The following is a 15,783-nucleotide window of genomic DNA, read 5'->3' on the forward strand; positions in this document are numbered from 1 at the left end:
AAATTAGGTGTAAGGAATATAGGCTGAACATCCCAAATCCAAAAATCCAGAATCTAGAATGTTCCTTTTGAACGCTGAGACGATGCTCATAGGAAGTGTTTACTGGAACGTTTCTGAATTCAGAATTTTAGATTTTGTGTGTCCAGCCAGTAAGTATAATGTAAATATTCCAAAGTCTGAAAAAATGCAAAGTCCATGCATTTCGGATAAGGGATACTCAACTTGTACCACCGGAGGGGCTGACGGGGGGCCAGGAACTAAAGTCTTTTAACTGAAGTCTAAGTTGGCAGTCTGGAAGTGGCTCGAAGAACAGGGGGTCTAAATCTAAAGACACGAGGATAGAGGCTGAGAGGGAGACAGAGGGGTGAAGAGAATGGTCGCAGAGCAGAAGGTGAGGAAGAGACCACCCACCCGATTAACTGCTAGGCTCCCGAGACAAGACAACCACGCCCGAAAGAGCTGTAAGAGAAGCAATGTCCTCAGAGGAGATGCAGGTTTCAGAGAGAGGGAGATTAAAGGGACCGTTTCAACCTATTCTCTAAATATAGGTTTGCTGGTTTCCAAAGAGCACAGTGAGAAGGTTTCGGGTGAAGAAGGGCAGGAGATGGAATAAACTCAGAAAAGTACATCATAATGAAGAGTGGGAGATAGGAATCAATCCAGGCCGGGTGCGGTGGCTCACACCTGTAATCCCAACACTTCGGGAGGCCGAGGCAGGTGGATCACTTGAGGCCAGGAGTTCAAAACCAGCCTGGAAAACATGGTGAAACCCCATGTCTACTAAAAATACAAAAGTTAGCCAGGCCTGGTGGTACATGCCTGTAATCCCAGCTACTTGGGAGGCTGAGGCAGAAGAATCGCTTGAACTCGAGAGGTGGAAGTTGCAGTGAGCTGAGATGGTGCCACTACGCTCCAGCCTGGGTGACAGAGTGAGACCCTGTCTCAAAAAAAAAAAAAAAAAATCAATGCAGAGTCTAATACTTCTTGGGGGAATCAATATAAGTGAAGATAAAGGCATATTAGGAGTTCTGGATGTCTATGTGGTTTAATCACAGTATAATAATTATGGAATTATAAACACATCCATCCCACTTCACAATCCATGAGAAATGAGGCTTTGGGCTTTCCTGAGGTATTTTTATATGCTTTGCTTTATTGAATTCTCTCAACACCTCCAAGAATTAAAAACATTACACCAAGGAGGACATAGACAAGACTGAAGGCACAGCCAACTTATGATCTTGGTACCAGACACAGTATTACACTAGGATTCCAGACCTGGGCATGCAATGGGCGGCCTCCAACAACCGTGACAAAGCCTCCTGCAGGGAACAGCTCATTTGTCCCCACAAATGGTGACATTGGAGCGACACACAGGCCAGGATGTCCTGGTGGCTTTCCCCCAAGATCCATGGTCAAGCCACGTGGCATCTAATCCGTGGGATCACCACCACCACTTGTCTTCAAGGTCATTAAAATCCCATGCACACTTGAGTTTCAGACAGAGCTCCTTCTGTGAGGTCTGTATCTCCTCTCTCACTAGATTGTGCAAGTCTTTTTGAAGCCTGCAAAACAAGAAGTACTGAAGTTTAGAAGCAGTGAAGAAGTTTAGAAGTAATTTTTAATTTTTAAGGTTCAGGGGAACATGTACAGGTTTGTTACATGGGTCTATTGTTTGGCATGAAGTTTGGTGTGTGAATGATCCCATCAGCCAGGTAGTGAGTATAGCACCTGAAAGTACTTGAACCCTTGCCTTCTTCCCACTGTCCTCCTCCTAGTAGTCCCGTGTCTTGTCAACAAATATATGTGTATATATGTATATACACACATATTCACATACATACACACATACACACACATATACATATTTTTTGAGACGCAGTGTCACTTTGTCACCCAGGCTGGAGTGCAATGGCGTGATCTCGGCTCACTGCACCCTCCACCTCCTGGGCCCAAGCGATTCTCCTGCCTTAGGCTCCTGAATAGCTGGGATTACAGGCGCACACCACCACGCCGGCTAATTTTTGTATTTTTAGTAGATATGGGGTTTCACCATGTTGGCCAGGCTGGTCTCGAACTCCTGACCTCAGGTGATCTGCCCACCTCGGCTTCCCAAAGTGCTGGAATTAGAGACATGAGCCACCATGCCTGGCCTACTGTCACCATCTTTAAATCCACATGTACTGATTGTTTAGCTCCAACTTGTGAGAACATGTGGTATGTGGTTTTCTGTTCCTGCATTAGTTCACTTAGGCTAATAGCCCCCAGCTGCGTCCATGTTGCCACAAAGGACATGGTTTCATTCCTTTTTAGAGCAGTGTAGTACTCCATGGTGTATGTGGACCACATGCATGTGTGTGTTCCTCACAGCACTGTTCACAATAGCATTGACATGGAACCAACCTAGGTGCTCATCAACAGCAGACTGGATGGAAGCAGTGAAGTACAGGCAGGGTGCAGTGTAAAGTGGCAAACTGATATAAAGCAAAATAAAGGTTTAGACAAAAGTAATTACCATTTTTGCCATTAAAAGTAATGGCGGTCAGGCATGGTGGCTCACACCTGTAATCCCAGCACTTTGGGAGGCTGAGGCAGGTGAATTACCTGAGGTCGGGAGTTCTAGACCAGCCTGACCAACATGGAGAAACCCCATCTCTACTAAAAATACAAAGTTAGCTGGGCTTGGTGGCACGTGCCTGTAATCCAGGCTACTCGGGAAGCTGAGGCAAGAGAATCGCTTGAACCCGGGAGGCGGAGGGTGCGGTGAGCCGAGATCGCGCCATTGCACTCCTGCGTGGGCAACAAGAGTGAAACTCCGTCTCAAAAAAAAAAAAAAAAAAAGTAATGGCAAAAACCATTACTTTAAAACCACTGCATTAAAAGTAATAGCAAACACAATTACTTTGGCACCAACCTACAGAAAGACTAACAAATGAAGGGTAACTTTTGTTTACCCTTCGACTGGGACCTCCCACCACCCTAGCCTTACCTACAGATGTCAGGGAGAAGATTTGATGGCACGGGAACCCCTTTCCATAGAGAAAAGGCACAACCACAAAGGTAGAAGATGAGAAAACCATGGTGCGGATGACACAAGGGACCTTTGTGGGCAGGCCAGAGTAACTCAGGCCATTTTCACTGTGTATGAATAAATCCAAGTACTTCTCATTAATCTGCATCTAGCAATTTTTGAAAAATATGAGCGTTCTACAAGAGGAGGCGAGGGTCTGGGCACCCAGTCAGAAGCCCCTTCTGCACACATGCATGATAGACAGCAGAGAAGCTTCATCTTTAACGGTTGCTGTCCCAGAACCCTTTTTAAAATGCACCACTGAAGTGTGAAGTTGGCAACATCAAATCTTTAAAAGGTGCAGATCGTGACTCACTTCCTAAAGTAGGCAAGGTTCCTTGGCATCTGGGATGACTTCTGCTGAGATGTACCAGTAACAGCTGTTAACTGCTTACCTTTCTCCATGCCCCAACTTTTTTTTTTTTTTTTGAGACAGGGTCTTGCTCTGTTACCCAGGCTGGAGTGCAGGATCATGGCTCACTACAGCCTCAAACTCCTGGGTTCAGGCAATCTTCCCACCTCAGCCTCCCAAGTTGCTGGGAACACAGGTGTGTGCCACCATGCCAAGCTAATTTTTTAAAATTTTTGTAGAGACAGGATCTGCCTATGTTGCCCATGCTGGTCTTGAACTCCTGGCCTCAAGTGATCCTCCTGCCTTGGCCTCTCAAAGTGCTGGAATTATAGGCATGAGCAACTGCAGCCAACCTGCTTACCTTTCTGATTTCCTCTCAGAATACTGAATGGGGTGGCAAGTGTTCTAATTAAATGCTCTTCTCTCAGTGCCTCTAAGGGGCAACATAAAGCTTGGTGCAACCTCAGGGCCTTTGCACATGCTACTGAAACATCCTCAGTACATTCCACCCTTCATCTCTAGTCACCTCTCATGTTCCCTTCCTGATATAGGGACTCCTCCTTCCAGCCTCCTTGGGACTCAGGATCAATGGTACCGCCTCCCGCAAGCCCCTTGCTATTCTGGTCACCCTCCTGTCTTATCTCAACCCAGAGTTTCTTTCACAGCATTCATGACAACAGAGATTGCTTTTATGTCTCAGACCTGTTATCTCCTGGAGGAGAACTCAAGACTCTCAAGGACAAGGCTCATGTCCGTTTGTTTCCCCCCTGTCTACCATGCCATGGTGCTTGGCCCAGAGTCGGTATTGAAAAAGAAGCCACAAGTTAATGGCTATGGAGTGACACGTACAGTAGGAACAAGAATGATAAACAGAAGCAGGCTCTCAAAATACCCAAAAGTCTCCAGGACTGCACCATCCAGTACGGTAGTCATTAGCGACATGTGGCTGTTAAGATTTAATTAGTAGGTTGATGCAAAAGTAATTGCCATTTTTGCCACTAAAAGTGACAGCAAAAACCATTACTTTAAAACCACTGCATTAAAAGTAATAGCAAACACCAAAATTACTTTGCACCAACCTAATAAAATTAAAAATTTATATTTATATTAAAATAGGCTGGTGGCCAGGAGCAGTGGCTCACGCCTGTAATCGCAGCACTTTGGGAGGCAGGCCAACATGGTGAAACCCCCGTGTCTACTAAAAGTATGTTAAAAAAAAAAAAAAAAGAAAGAAAAAGAAAATTAGCCAGGCGTAGTGGCATGCACCTGTAGTCCCAGCTACTGGGGAGGCTGAGTCAAGAGAATCACTTGAACCAGGATGGGGAGGTTGTAGTGAACTGAGACTGTGCCACTGCACTCCAGCCTGGGTGACAGAGCAAGACTCCATCTCAAAAAAGAAATAAAAGAAAAAAACAGTCCGGGCATGGTGGCTCATGCCTGTAATCCCAGCACTTTGAGAGGCCGAGGTGGGTGGATCACCTGAGGTCAGGAGTTCAAGACCAGCCTGGCCACTATGGTGAAACCCCCATCTCTACAAAAATACAAAAATTAGCTGGGCATGGTGGTGGGTGCCTGTAGCTCCAGCTACTCAGGAGGCTGAGGCAGGAAAATTGCTTAAACCCGGGAGGTGGAGGTTGCAGTGAATCAAGATGACACCACTGCACTCTAGCCTGGGTGACAGAGTGAGACACTGTCTCAAAAAAGGAGAAAGAAAAAAGAAAACTACTAATTCAGTTCCCAGTCACACTAACCATGTTTCAAGTGCCCAATGATGAGATGCCGCTCATAGCTACGCAGCAGGTGCACAGCACAGAGATCACTCCCACCCTTACTGGAAGTTCTGTTGGCCTGCATGGCCTGAGGAAGCCGAGTGCAATGGAAACCTGACACATGCTCTAGAAGCCTAGTCAATCTAGCCTTGTCCCTGTATGTTCTCCCCTGCAGAAAAGTCAGTGAGGTTTACCCGAGTTTCTGCAGCCTGCATGTCGACTTTTTCAAAGCCTTACATAGCATCTTGACACCATCAGTATCCAATTCATTGCCTAGAAGGTTCAGATTGACCAGGCTCTTACTGCTGCTGAGAACAGAGAAGAGATGCTGGCAGCAAGCAGTTGTCAGATTGCATTTCGCCAACCTAGGGGCGGGTGGGAAGAAAGCACAACAGATAGTCCTCTGAGACTGGGAAGTTAGAAAAGAGATACCACATCTGCAGGAAAAAAACTATTACTAAAGCAGACTGCTTAAGAGTGGAGCACTTGGCCAGGCACAGTGGCTCACGCTTATAATCCCAGCACTTTGGGAGGCCGAGGTGGGTGGATCATGAGGTCAAGAGACAGAGACCATCCTGGGCAACATGGTGAAACCCCATCTCTATTAAAATACAAAAATTAGCCAGGCATGTTGGCATGCATCTGTAGTCCCAGGTACTCAGGAGGCTGAGGCAGGAGAATCGCTTGAACCCGGGAGGTGGATGTTGCAGTGAGCCGAGATCACACCACTGCACTCCAGCCTGGCGACAGCAAGATTCTGTCTCAAAAAAAAAAAAAAGGGCTGGGCGCGGTGGCTCACACCTGTAATCCCAGCACTTAGGGAGGCTGAGGTGGGTGGATCACAAGGTCAGGAGTTCAACACCAGCCTCAACAAGATGGTGAAACCCTGTCTCTACTACAAAAAATACAAAAATTAGCCAGGCGTGGTGGTGGGTGTCTGTAATCCCAGCTGCTTGGGAGGCTGAGGCAGAGAATTGCTTGAGCCCACGGGGTGGAAGTTGCAGTGAGTCAAGATTGCGCCACTGCACTCCAGCCTGGGCGACAGAGCAAGACTCCAGCTCACAAAAAAAAAAAAAAAAAAAAGGAAAAGAGTGGAGTATTTACTGCATGCCGGGCACCTTTTAAATACTGACATATAACTCATCTAACCCATCTATCAATCTTATCAAAGGTACATACTATTTTAAACTGTATTTGATGGAGGAGGAAACAAAAACTTAACCTGCCAGAATGTGAAACAAACCATTTTAGTATACAAGGGATATGAGTTTATTAGATCTTTGAAAGAACTGAAATAGCACTATTATTCCTTATTTACACTTTTTTCCATCTTATTCTAAATTCAACAATACAAAATTTGAACACAGGGTTGGCTAGCTACTAGAAACACAAGGACAAAAGTGAGAAAATACATTAGATCAGTTTAACACATCAGAGATCTCCACCTGAGTTCATAAATAACTATTACACGCTGGCCAGGCACAGTGGCTCATGTCAGTAATCCCAACGCTTTGGGAGACTGAGGCAGGCAGATCACTTGAGCTTAGGAGTTTGAGACCAGCCTGGGCAACATGGTGAAACCTCATTTCTATAATAAATACAAAAAAAATAGGTGGGTGTGGTAGCGTGCACCTGTTGTCCCAGCTACTCAGGAGGCTGAGGAGGAAGGATTGCTTGAGGTTGCACTGAGCTGAGATCGCACCACTGCACTCCAGCCTGGGTGACAGAGTGAGACCCCATCAAAACAAACAAAAAACCATAAAGCCCTTCTTTTAGAAAGAAAAAAGTCAGAATGAGTCTCTCTAAGGAAATAGTTCAGTAAGTTGCTTCGTTAACTGATTTTTTTGAAGATAAACTTGATTCAGAATGCATTTATGCCACACTATCTTAAATTTGGCACTGCAGATAACGTTAACCTATTCATGTTTCTTTCAGGCCTATGAGAGAACAAGTCTAGTTTATGTTTAAACCAATAATTTAATGTGTGGTGTCTATATAATAGATTTAACAATCTCTGAATAGAGGTTTGAGGTGGCTGGTAAACCCCAACAATGCTGGAGGTGGTTTACAATTTGAGTCGGTTCATTTGATACTAACAAATCCTAACACCGTTTCTGAAAACATCACTGAGCTAATGGAACCATTCCCTACATGAGAAATTGCTATCATGTAAGCCACATTTAGCAAAAAATCCTACAGTTCAGAGCAACTCATCTTAGTCTGCTTAGTACACGTTGCATGATGGTTAACAACGGTGAAGTGAAGATTCACAGTGGGGAGCAGGCTGCGCTCCCCTCAACTTCCCAGCACCTGGCACCCACCATGGGCAGATTGGGAGAGACAATATTTACAATGTACCAAGGATGGTGGTAACAAGAGTAAAACACTTCTCTAAACGTGAAAAACTTCAAGCTTATCATCTAGCAGGAGAGTTTTTGTTTGTTTTTTTGAGATGGAGTTTCGCTCTTGTCTCCCAGGCTGGAGTGCAATGGCACAATCTCAGCTCACTGCAACCTCTACCTCCCAGGTTCAAGCGATTCTCCTGCCTCAGCCTCCTGAGTAGCTGGGACTACAGATGCCCACCTATACACCCGGCTAATTTTCGTATTTTTAGTAGAGACGGGGCTTCCCCATGTTGGCCAGGCTTGTCTTGAGCTCCTGACCTCAGGTGATCCGCCCACCTCGACCTCCCCAAATGCTGGGATTACAGGTGTGAGCCACTGCTCCCAGCTAATTTTTGTATTTTTAGTAGAGACGGGGTTTCCCCATGTTGGTCAGGCTGCTCTCGAACTCCTGACCTCAGGTGATCCACCCACCTTGGCCTCCCAAAGTGCTGGGGTTACGGGCGTGAGCCACCACACCTGGGCGAGATTTCTTAGATGGCTTGTCCTTACTTTCTAACCCCCGATGGGATCCGATTATATCTCCCCACCCGCAAGAGTAGAGAAGGAAGACTCTGCAAGGAGAACAGCATCAACTCACCCAAGTGTGTGCAATGCACGATGTGGTTTCAGAGCCTCACACAGTAGCTTCACTCCATCATCCTGAAGATCATTTTCTCCCAAATCCAAGATTTTCACATTATGATTATGGCTGAGGGCATTAGCCAGCTCTCGACAGCCCTCTCTTGTGAAAGAACAACCTGACAAACTGCAAAATAAAAACATACAAAAGGGGGGAAAGTAATTGCGTCCCGAAGCTGTGCTGTGTTTACAACTGCCCATCTCACGTCCAAGGAAAGGAGACACCCTGAAGCCAGACTTTTGTCCCAAGCCTCGAAGGAGGAGGGTGCGAGTCAGGAGGGCCGAGACACCTCCAGGTGCTCTATTTACCTGAGATAGAAAGCCGAGGGCACAGCAACACAGCCCTCTCCCTCCCACGCCCCCCCGCAGGTGCATGAACGTGGAGGGCCTCTCTGTGGTGGTTACCATCACAGTGCACGATTCTCAGCCTTCGAGCTGGACAGTTGAGCTGAAGATACCAGGAATCTCCCATAACGGCAGGTCTGAATTTCCCAGAATAAATTACTATACCATAAGAAGTTCAAAATAGTTAATCCAGGTGACTGTTTGGAGAAAATATGGGTTGAGGTGGGGAGGGATGAGGAGAGGAAGGACAAGGAAGAGACAGGAGGAGAAAGAGTAATCCAAAATCCTTAAACACACCCCCCAATCCCAAAAAGGTTTGGCCGGGCATGGTGGCTCACGCCTGTAATCCCAGCACTTTGGGAGGCTGAGGCGGGTGGATCATGAGGTCAGGAGTTCGAGACCAGCCTGCCCAACAGGGTAAAACCCCGTCTCTACTAAAAATACAAGAATTATCCAGGCGTGGTGGCGGGTGCCTGCAATCCCAGCTACTTGGGAGGCTGAGGCAGGAGAATAGCTTAAACCCGGGAGGTGGAGGTTGCAGTGAGCCGAGATCGCACCATTGTACTCCAGCCTGGGCGACAGAGCAAGAGTCTGTTTAAAAAAAAAAAAAAAAAAAAGTTTTGACTACGTGAAGAATGTCCATGTGGCTAACCCATCAAAGGCCAAGTGTAAGAGAACTGCCAGCCTGATAAATGATACATGCAAATCAAAGACAGTCAGATTTCCCTAGAGTTTAGAGATGGTGGTCAAAGGGTACAAAAATCTCAGCAGGAATATAATTGTTGGCTTTTTTTTTTTGAGATCTATTCCATGGCATGGCAAACATACTTAATAGAACATTGTACCTTTCAAAATTGCTAACATAATAAATTTCAAATATTGTCACCACAAAAAATTGTTAAGTATTTGAGGTGATGGACACATTAACTTAATTATTCCACATTGTATTCATAAAGTTTGTACCCCCAAAACATATACAGATGGTAAATTTACAATAAAACGATTAAAGTTTTAAAAACAAGAAAGAATTCCCTACAAGTGACTAGGGGAAAAACAAAATGAAACATGTTAAAAAAAAATCAGCAAATTTTATCAACAGGTTTTTTTAATCTGGAAGTTTATATCAATGGTTGTCAGCATTTGAAAACATACTCAACTTCATTCTTATAAACGCAGATGCAAATATAAAACTACTTTGTGTTTACAAAGGAAGAGATATGACCCACGGGATGGGCCTCAAAATAATCTTAGAGGGAGAAATTAGTTCAACCATTGTGGAAGACAGTGTGACGATTCCTCGAGAATCTAGAACCAGGCCAGGCGCGGTGGCTCACGCCTGTAATCCTAGCACTTTGGGAGGCCAAGGCGGGTGGATCACGAGGTCAGGAGATTGAGACCATCCTGGCTAACATGGTGAAACCCCATCTGTACTAAAAAAAAATACAAAAAATTAGCCGGGCATGGTGGCGCGCACCTGTAGTCCCAGCTACACGGGAGGCTGAGGCAGGAGAATGGCATGAACCCAGGAGGCTGAGCTTGCAGTGAGCTGAGATCACAACACTGCATTCCAGCCTGAGCGACAGAACGAGACTCCATCTTAAAAAAAAAAAAAAAAAAAAAAAATCTAGAACCAGGAATCCCATTTGACCCAGCAATCCCATTACTGAGTGTTGGTGAAGCTTTAGATGAAAGGAGATAGGCCATAAATCAATAATTGTTGAAGTTCGAGCATGGATTGTAATATATGCTCTTCTCTCTAAAGTTTCAAAATCCCCTGGAAGAATAACAAATCCCTTGACCGGCCAGGCACAGTGGCTCACGTCTTGGTACATGCTAGACCGCACGTAACTAGCACTCAGTAAAAACTCTGGGCTCAGGGTCTCTAATGGGCTGCCCTGGCACACTTGGCATGATTGCCACAGCTGGTGGCTGGAGGAATTGTGTGTCCTGTGTGATGTTGGAGAGCAAGCTTGGAGTCTTAAGGAAAAGGCGAGCACTCAGACAAAGGATTTCTCAGCAAAGCAAATTTACCTCTGCACAGAGGGTGCTTCTCTTTGGCCCGTTGCCACGAGAGCACATAGAACAAAGGAGAATGAAAGTTTTTATCCCTGATGCAAATCCTGACCCCGTGCCCTTTCCCCATTGGCTGGGGTCGGACCACACAATCTCAACTAGACCTGATTGGCTAAACGTTTGAACTTTTTCTTAGATAATGTGGGCACTTAAGGGAGAGAAGGGAGAGTAAGGGAGAGAGGGGAGAGGGGGAAAAGTCGTCTGCGATGAGCTGGAGAGCTAGTTTTCTTCCCAAAGAAAGGAAGGTGAGATGATACTGATAAGCCACTGGTGCTGTTAGCATGCCTGGGCACGTAGTAAAGGCAGAAAGAAAGAGAAGGAAAGGGAAGGGGAGGGGCACTGTGGATTAAAGAAAAAAGGATTGATCAGGCTATTTGAAGAGAAACCTTGTCATATCCCACATGTGATTGCACAGGGAGAGGGCTCCTGGGAGCTTATGTCTGGTTTCCTCTGGACTCTGTCCCAAGCCCCTTTCCCTTTGCTGATCTGCCTTGTGTCCTTTCACCCTGATGAAGTGTAGCCGTGAATACGACTATGGGCTGGATCCCAAGTCCTCCCAGTGAAACATCAAACCCGGGGGCTGGTCTCGAGGTCCCCCGGACACACACACATTCACAGTCCTCCCACTTTCCCCATCCCACACCCCCGACAAAACCAGAAGCTCCTCCCAGTGAAACACCAAACCCGGGGGCTGGTCTCGAGGTCCCCCAGACACACACACATTCACGGTCCTCCCACTTTCCCCATCCCACACCCCCGACAAAACCAGAAGCTCCTCCATGGCAAAGAGCTTGTCCACGCCTCATTCAAACCCCATCAGGAACTCAGGCATTGGTGGGTCAATTCCCATCGCTCTCCTCCATCCGCTAACTCAGAGGGAGCCAAGAAAACTTACTTCAGGCTCTGCAGGTTACCATCTGGGCGACCCAAGGCCTCACACAGGAACTTGACTCCCTCGTCTCTCAGGCTGTTCTTGCTCAGATTCAGGTGCGTCAGGCTCCTGTTCTGCAGGAGAGCATCTGACAAGTGCTTGCAAGCGGGTGCTGCCAGCTGGGAAAACCAGAGCCTGCAGGGTGAGAGCCACAGAGATGGACACTCAGGGAAGCAGCCCAGACCCAGGCTCCTGGGACAGAGCCTCAGGCCCCCCTCCGAGTCTACACATGCAGCAGCTCCCTGGACGACATGGTCTTTCTTTTTAGCTGGACACCGACCCAGGCTATGGCAGTATCTTGCATACCATAACCCTCCCTCGATCCAGATTTCTACACTGAGTACACCAAGTCTGTGGTTCTCATTAGTGACTGGTTTAGGAAAAAATAGAGAAAAAAAAAAAACTTTCAAGGCTCCAAGGCTCTGGAGCCAGTTGGGCGTGGGTCCAAATGGGCTTGTCTGTCAGCAGCTGGGTGACCCTCAACAAGCTCCTGCACTCCTTTCAGCCTTCATTGCCTTCCATTCTAAAGTGCAGTAGGATGGTCTGGCAGAGAGCTGCCAGTGAGCCCATGAGCAGTGCATGTGCTTGGGACGGCACTTGGCAAACAGGCAGTGTACAGGTTATAGAAGATTATTATATCACAAATAGAGATGTCATATATTAGATATGCATGTATTGCATAATATGTGTTAACATATAAGTTTTATGAAAATATATGTAGTTACGTAATAGTATATCGTTAACATATTAAATATTAACTATATATTACATATATTGCATAATACATATATCATAATGTAAATATATAATGAAATATATGTTATAATTATACATGTATATATGTAAAATTACAATCAATTACATTATAAATTATAACTTAACTAATTGTTATATAAATAACTATGTAATATTAGTCGTAATTATATAATTACAATTATAATTGGTTAAAATTACAACCTATATGTATATGATGTTACAATGTGTAGAATTATAACAGTTATAATTATACTAATTATTAGGGCTATAATAGAGTTGTAATAATATATTAGGGTTATAATACTAATTATAATTAGTTATAATGGTGTTACAATTCTACACATTGTATCATGATCATACACGTATAATTACACATGTATGATTAACTCACATTATGTGTGTGAATCACCTATCGATAATCCCATTCTTGGAGACTCAGTGCCGAATGAGCAGTGGCCCTCTGCTCCTTTGCCAGTTCAGAGTCTGTGGTTCTCCAGGATAATCAACTTGGTGACACCTAAAGGCCCTTGGCCTTTTCTGTGCTTTTTATACTCACCTGACAATTGTCCAGTCTCAGGAAAACCCACCTTTCCCTCTATTCCACACCTGCACCAGAGCAGCACGATGCAGCTAGAGAAGAGGAGACCTAAAGAATCTCTTCATGCGTCCACCACTGTACGGGGTCTCTCATTCCCACAAGGCAGTCCTCTAGATTCCCGCAGTCCTGCCTACAACGGCTCACATAACATCTCTGAATGGCATCTCAAGCTCCTATATCCCCAACCCAAACTCCTCTTACCCAGACCCTGCTCTGCCCCCAATCTTTCCTGCGTTGGAGAATGGTCCCACCCTTTACCTAGCTGCCAACCGTACCCTCTGGGAGGTGTTCTTGGTACCCTCCCCCCTAAACCACCTCGAATCCATTGGCAAACCCCATTGGCTCTACCTTCCGATCTATCCTGAAATCCTATAACCTCCCCATGGGCCACTCCCTCCTGGTTGATAGGAGCCCTATCTCTTGCTCATACTGGTATTTTTGCCCCGACTGTAGTCCACCTGTCCACAGCAGCCTGCATGATCTTTCAAAGTACGTCAGATTAAGGTAACATCCCACTTCCAAGGATGACTTTCCACCTCACTCCAGACAAAACAGATTCCTACACAGCCCAGCATATCCCAGGCACTGCCATCTCCTACCACTATCGCCCTCACTCTACTCCAACCATGCTAGCTTCCTCATTGTTCCTCCAACATGCTGTGCTTATTCCAACCTTTTGAGATGGAGTCTCACTCTGTCATCCAGGCTGGAGTGTAGTGGCACGATCTCAGCTCACTGAAACCTTTACTTCCTGGGTTCTAGCGATTCTCCTGCCTCTGCCTCCTGAGTGGCTGGGATTATAGGCACCACGCCCGGCTAATTTTTTGTGTATCTTTAGTAGAGATGGGGTTTTGCTGTGTTGGTCAGGCTGGTCTCAGAATTCCTGACCTCGTGATCTGCCCCCCTCAGCCTCCCAAAGTGCTGGGATTACAGGTGTGAGCCACCTTGCCCAGCCCAACCTCAGGCCTTTCAATCTGCTGTTCCTTCTCCGCATACGGCTGCCTCCCTTGCTTCATCTGAGTCTCTATTTAAGTATCACCTCTTCAAATAGGTTAGTGAGAGAAGACCCTGCTGGGAAATCAACCCCATCCCTGTCATTCTACTCTCGTTCTACTTTGTTTTTCTTCATATCTATTGTTTTGTTTTTATATGTCACTCATAAAACTATATCTTCCACATGGGCAGGAAGTAAATCTGTCCTATCTACCACCCCAGCTTTGAGGCCTTCTTCTGTCTCTGCTAGGAGCTCACATATGGGTTGACCAAAAAATCATTACTTCCTGGGGTCCTCGTGGAAATTAAGTTTCTTGGCAAAAGCTCCAGAGATGGGATCAACAAATCCAGGATGCTACTCTGAATCTGTTTTAGAGCAATTCCTGGCACATAGTAATTACTCAATGAATGTTACTTTTTAATAATATAAATAGATATCAAATGAAGAAACCATTGTTCTAGATATCTGTGCCCATAGAGTCATTTCTAGAAATGGAACTAGGGAAAACTTACTCCAGTCTCTCTAAGGCACACTTGGGGTGAGTCAGGGCCGCACACAATAGCTTTATGCCATCATCTTGGAGCCGATTAAATCCCAGGCACAATCGAGTTACGTGTTGGATGCTGGTGAGAAACAAGGCCAGGTCCTGACAGCTGGCTGCCGACAGGTTGCATTTCTCCAGGCTGTGGAAGGTGCAAGTGCAAGGTGAGCCTCAGCCATGATGACCAGGTTCCTCTACCTTTCTCTCTCAACCCCTTAACCCCCGAGACCCAAACATTATGGGAAGATTAAATTGGAGAAAGAACAAAAGCTTAAAGAAGGAGAAAAAGGGCCAGGCGCAGTGGCTCACGCCTGTAATCCCAGCAGTTTGGGAGGCCAAGGCAGGTGAATCACCTGAGGTCAAGAGTTCGAGAGCAGCCTGGCCAACATGGAGAAACCTCATCTCCACTAAAAAAAAAATACATATATATATACATACATATACATACACGTATATACACACACACATATATACGTATATATATACATATATATACACACATATATACATATATATACACACACATATATACATATATATCTGGGCATGGTGGCGCGCACGTGTAGTCCCAGCTACTCAGAAAGGCTGAGGCAGGAGAATTGCTTGAACCCAAGAGGCGGAGGTTGTGGTGAGTCAAGAGTGCGCCACTGTACTCCAGCCTGGGTGACGGAGACTCCATCTCAAAGAGAAAAAGGTGAGGCAAGGTAGGGTTTTCTCAGCCCTATTGAGGTGTGGGCTGGATCGCACTTAGTTGCAGAATAAGAGGACTGCCCTGTGCATTACAGGATGTCAATAATAACTGACCTTTACCCACTAGGTGTTACCCACTAGTAGCAACCCCTACACCATCAGGACAACCAAATATGTTGTCCAGGCATTGCCAAATGTCCCCTGGGGGACAAAAATCAAATCATCCCCAGTTTCAACTAATTTAATAGAATCCAGTTGAAAACCCCTGGATTTGGGGAGAATCAAAGAAGCCTAAGGAAATTATGCAAAGAAAGGCTGCCGTGTGAGATAGCCATGATCAAAGTGAGGGGAAAACTGGCTGGAACTGAGACCTAAGGTGGTGGGAAGAAAGAAGAGGCCAGGCGTGGTGGCTCACGCCTGGAATCCCAGCACCTTGGGAGGCCAAGGCGAGTGGATCACCTGAGGTCAGGAGTTCGAGACCAGCCTGGCCAACATGGTGAAATCCCATCTGTACTAAAATTACAAAAATTAGCTAGGGATGGTGGTGTGTGACTGTAATTCCAGCTATTCTGGAGGCTGAGGTAGGAGAATCGCTTGAACCCAGGAGGTGGAGGTTACAGTGAGCCAAGATCGTGCCACCA

General features: G+C 45.9%; 1 protein-coding gene across 1 annotated transcript in view; it reads right to left on the reverse strand.

Moving 5' to 3' along the window:
* Positions 1-1,140: 1,140 nt before the first annotated feature.
* NLRP13 (NLR family pyrin domain containing 13) overlaps positions 1,141-15,783 on the reverse strand; it is a 41,326-nt gene continuing 26,683 nt past the window's right edge. Inside the window, exons 9-13 of the mRNA XM_024351372.3 lie at positions 14,424-14,594; positions 11,528-11,698; positions 8,174-8,341; positions 5,386-5,556; positions 1,141-1,565 (exon numbers count right to left, since the gene is read on the reverse strand). Of these exons, the coding sequence (XP_024207140.2) occupies positions 1,445-1,565; positions 5,386-5,556; positions 8,174-8,341; positions 11,528-11,698; positions 14,424-14,594 (802 nt within the window). The 3' untranslated portion in view covers positions 1,141-1,444. The remainder of the gene's footprint in view (positions 1,566-5,385; positions 5,557-8,173; positions 8,342-11,527; positions 11,699-14,423; positions 14,595-15,783) is intronic.

This window comes from Pan troglodytes, chromosome 20 (genome assembly GCF_028858775.2).
Source record: "Pan troglodytes isolate AG18354 chromosome 20, NHGRI_mPanTro3-v2.0_pri, whole genome shotgun sequence".
Lineage (NCBI taxonomy): Eukaryota > Metazoa > Chordata > Mammalia > Primates > Hominidae > Pan > Pan troglodytes.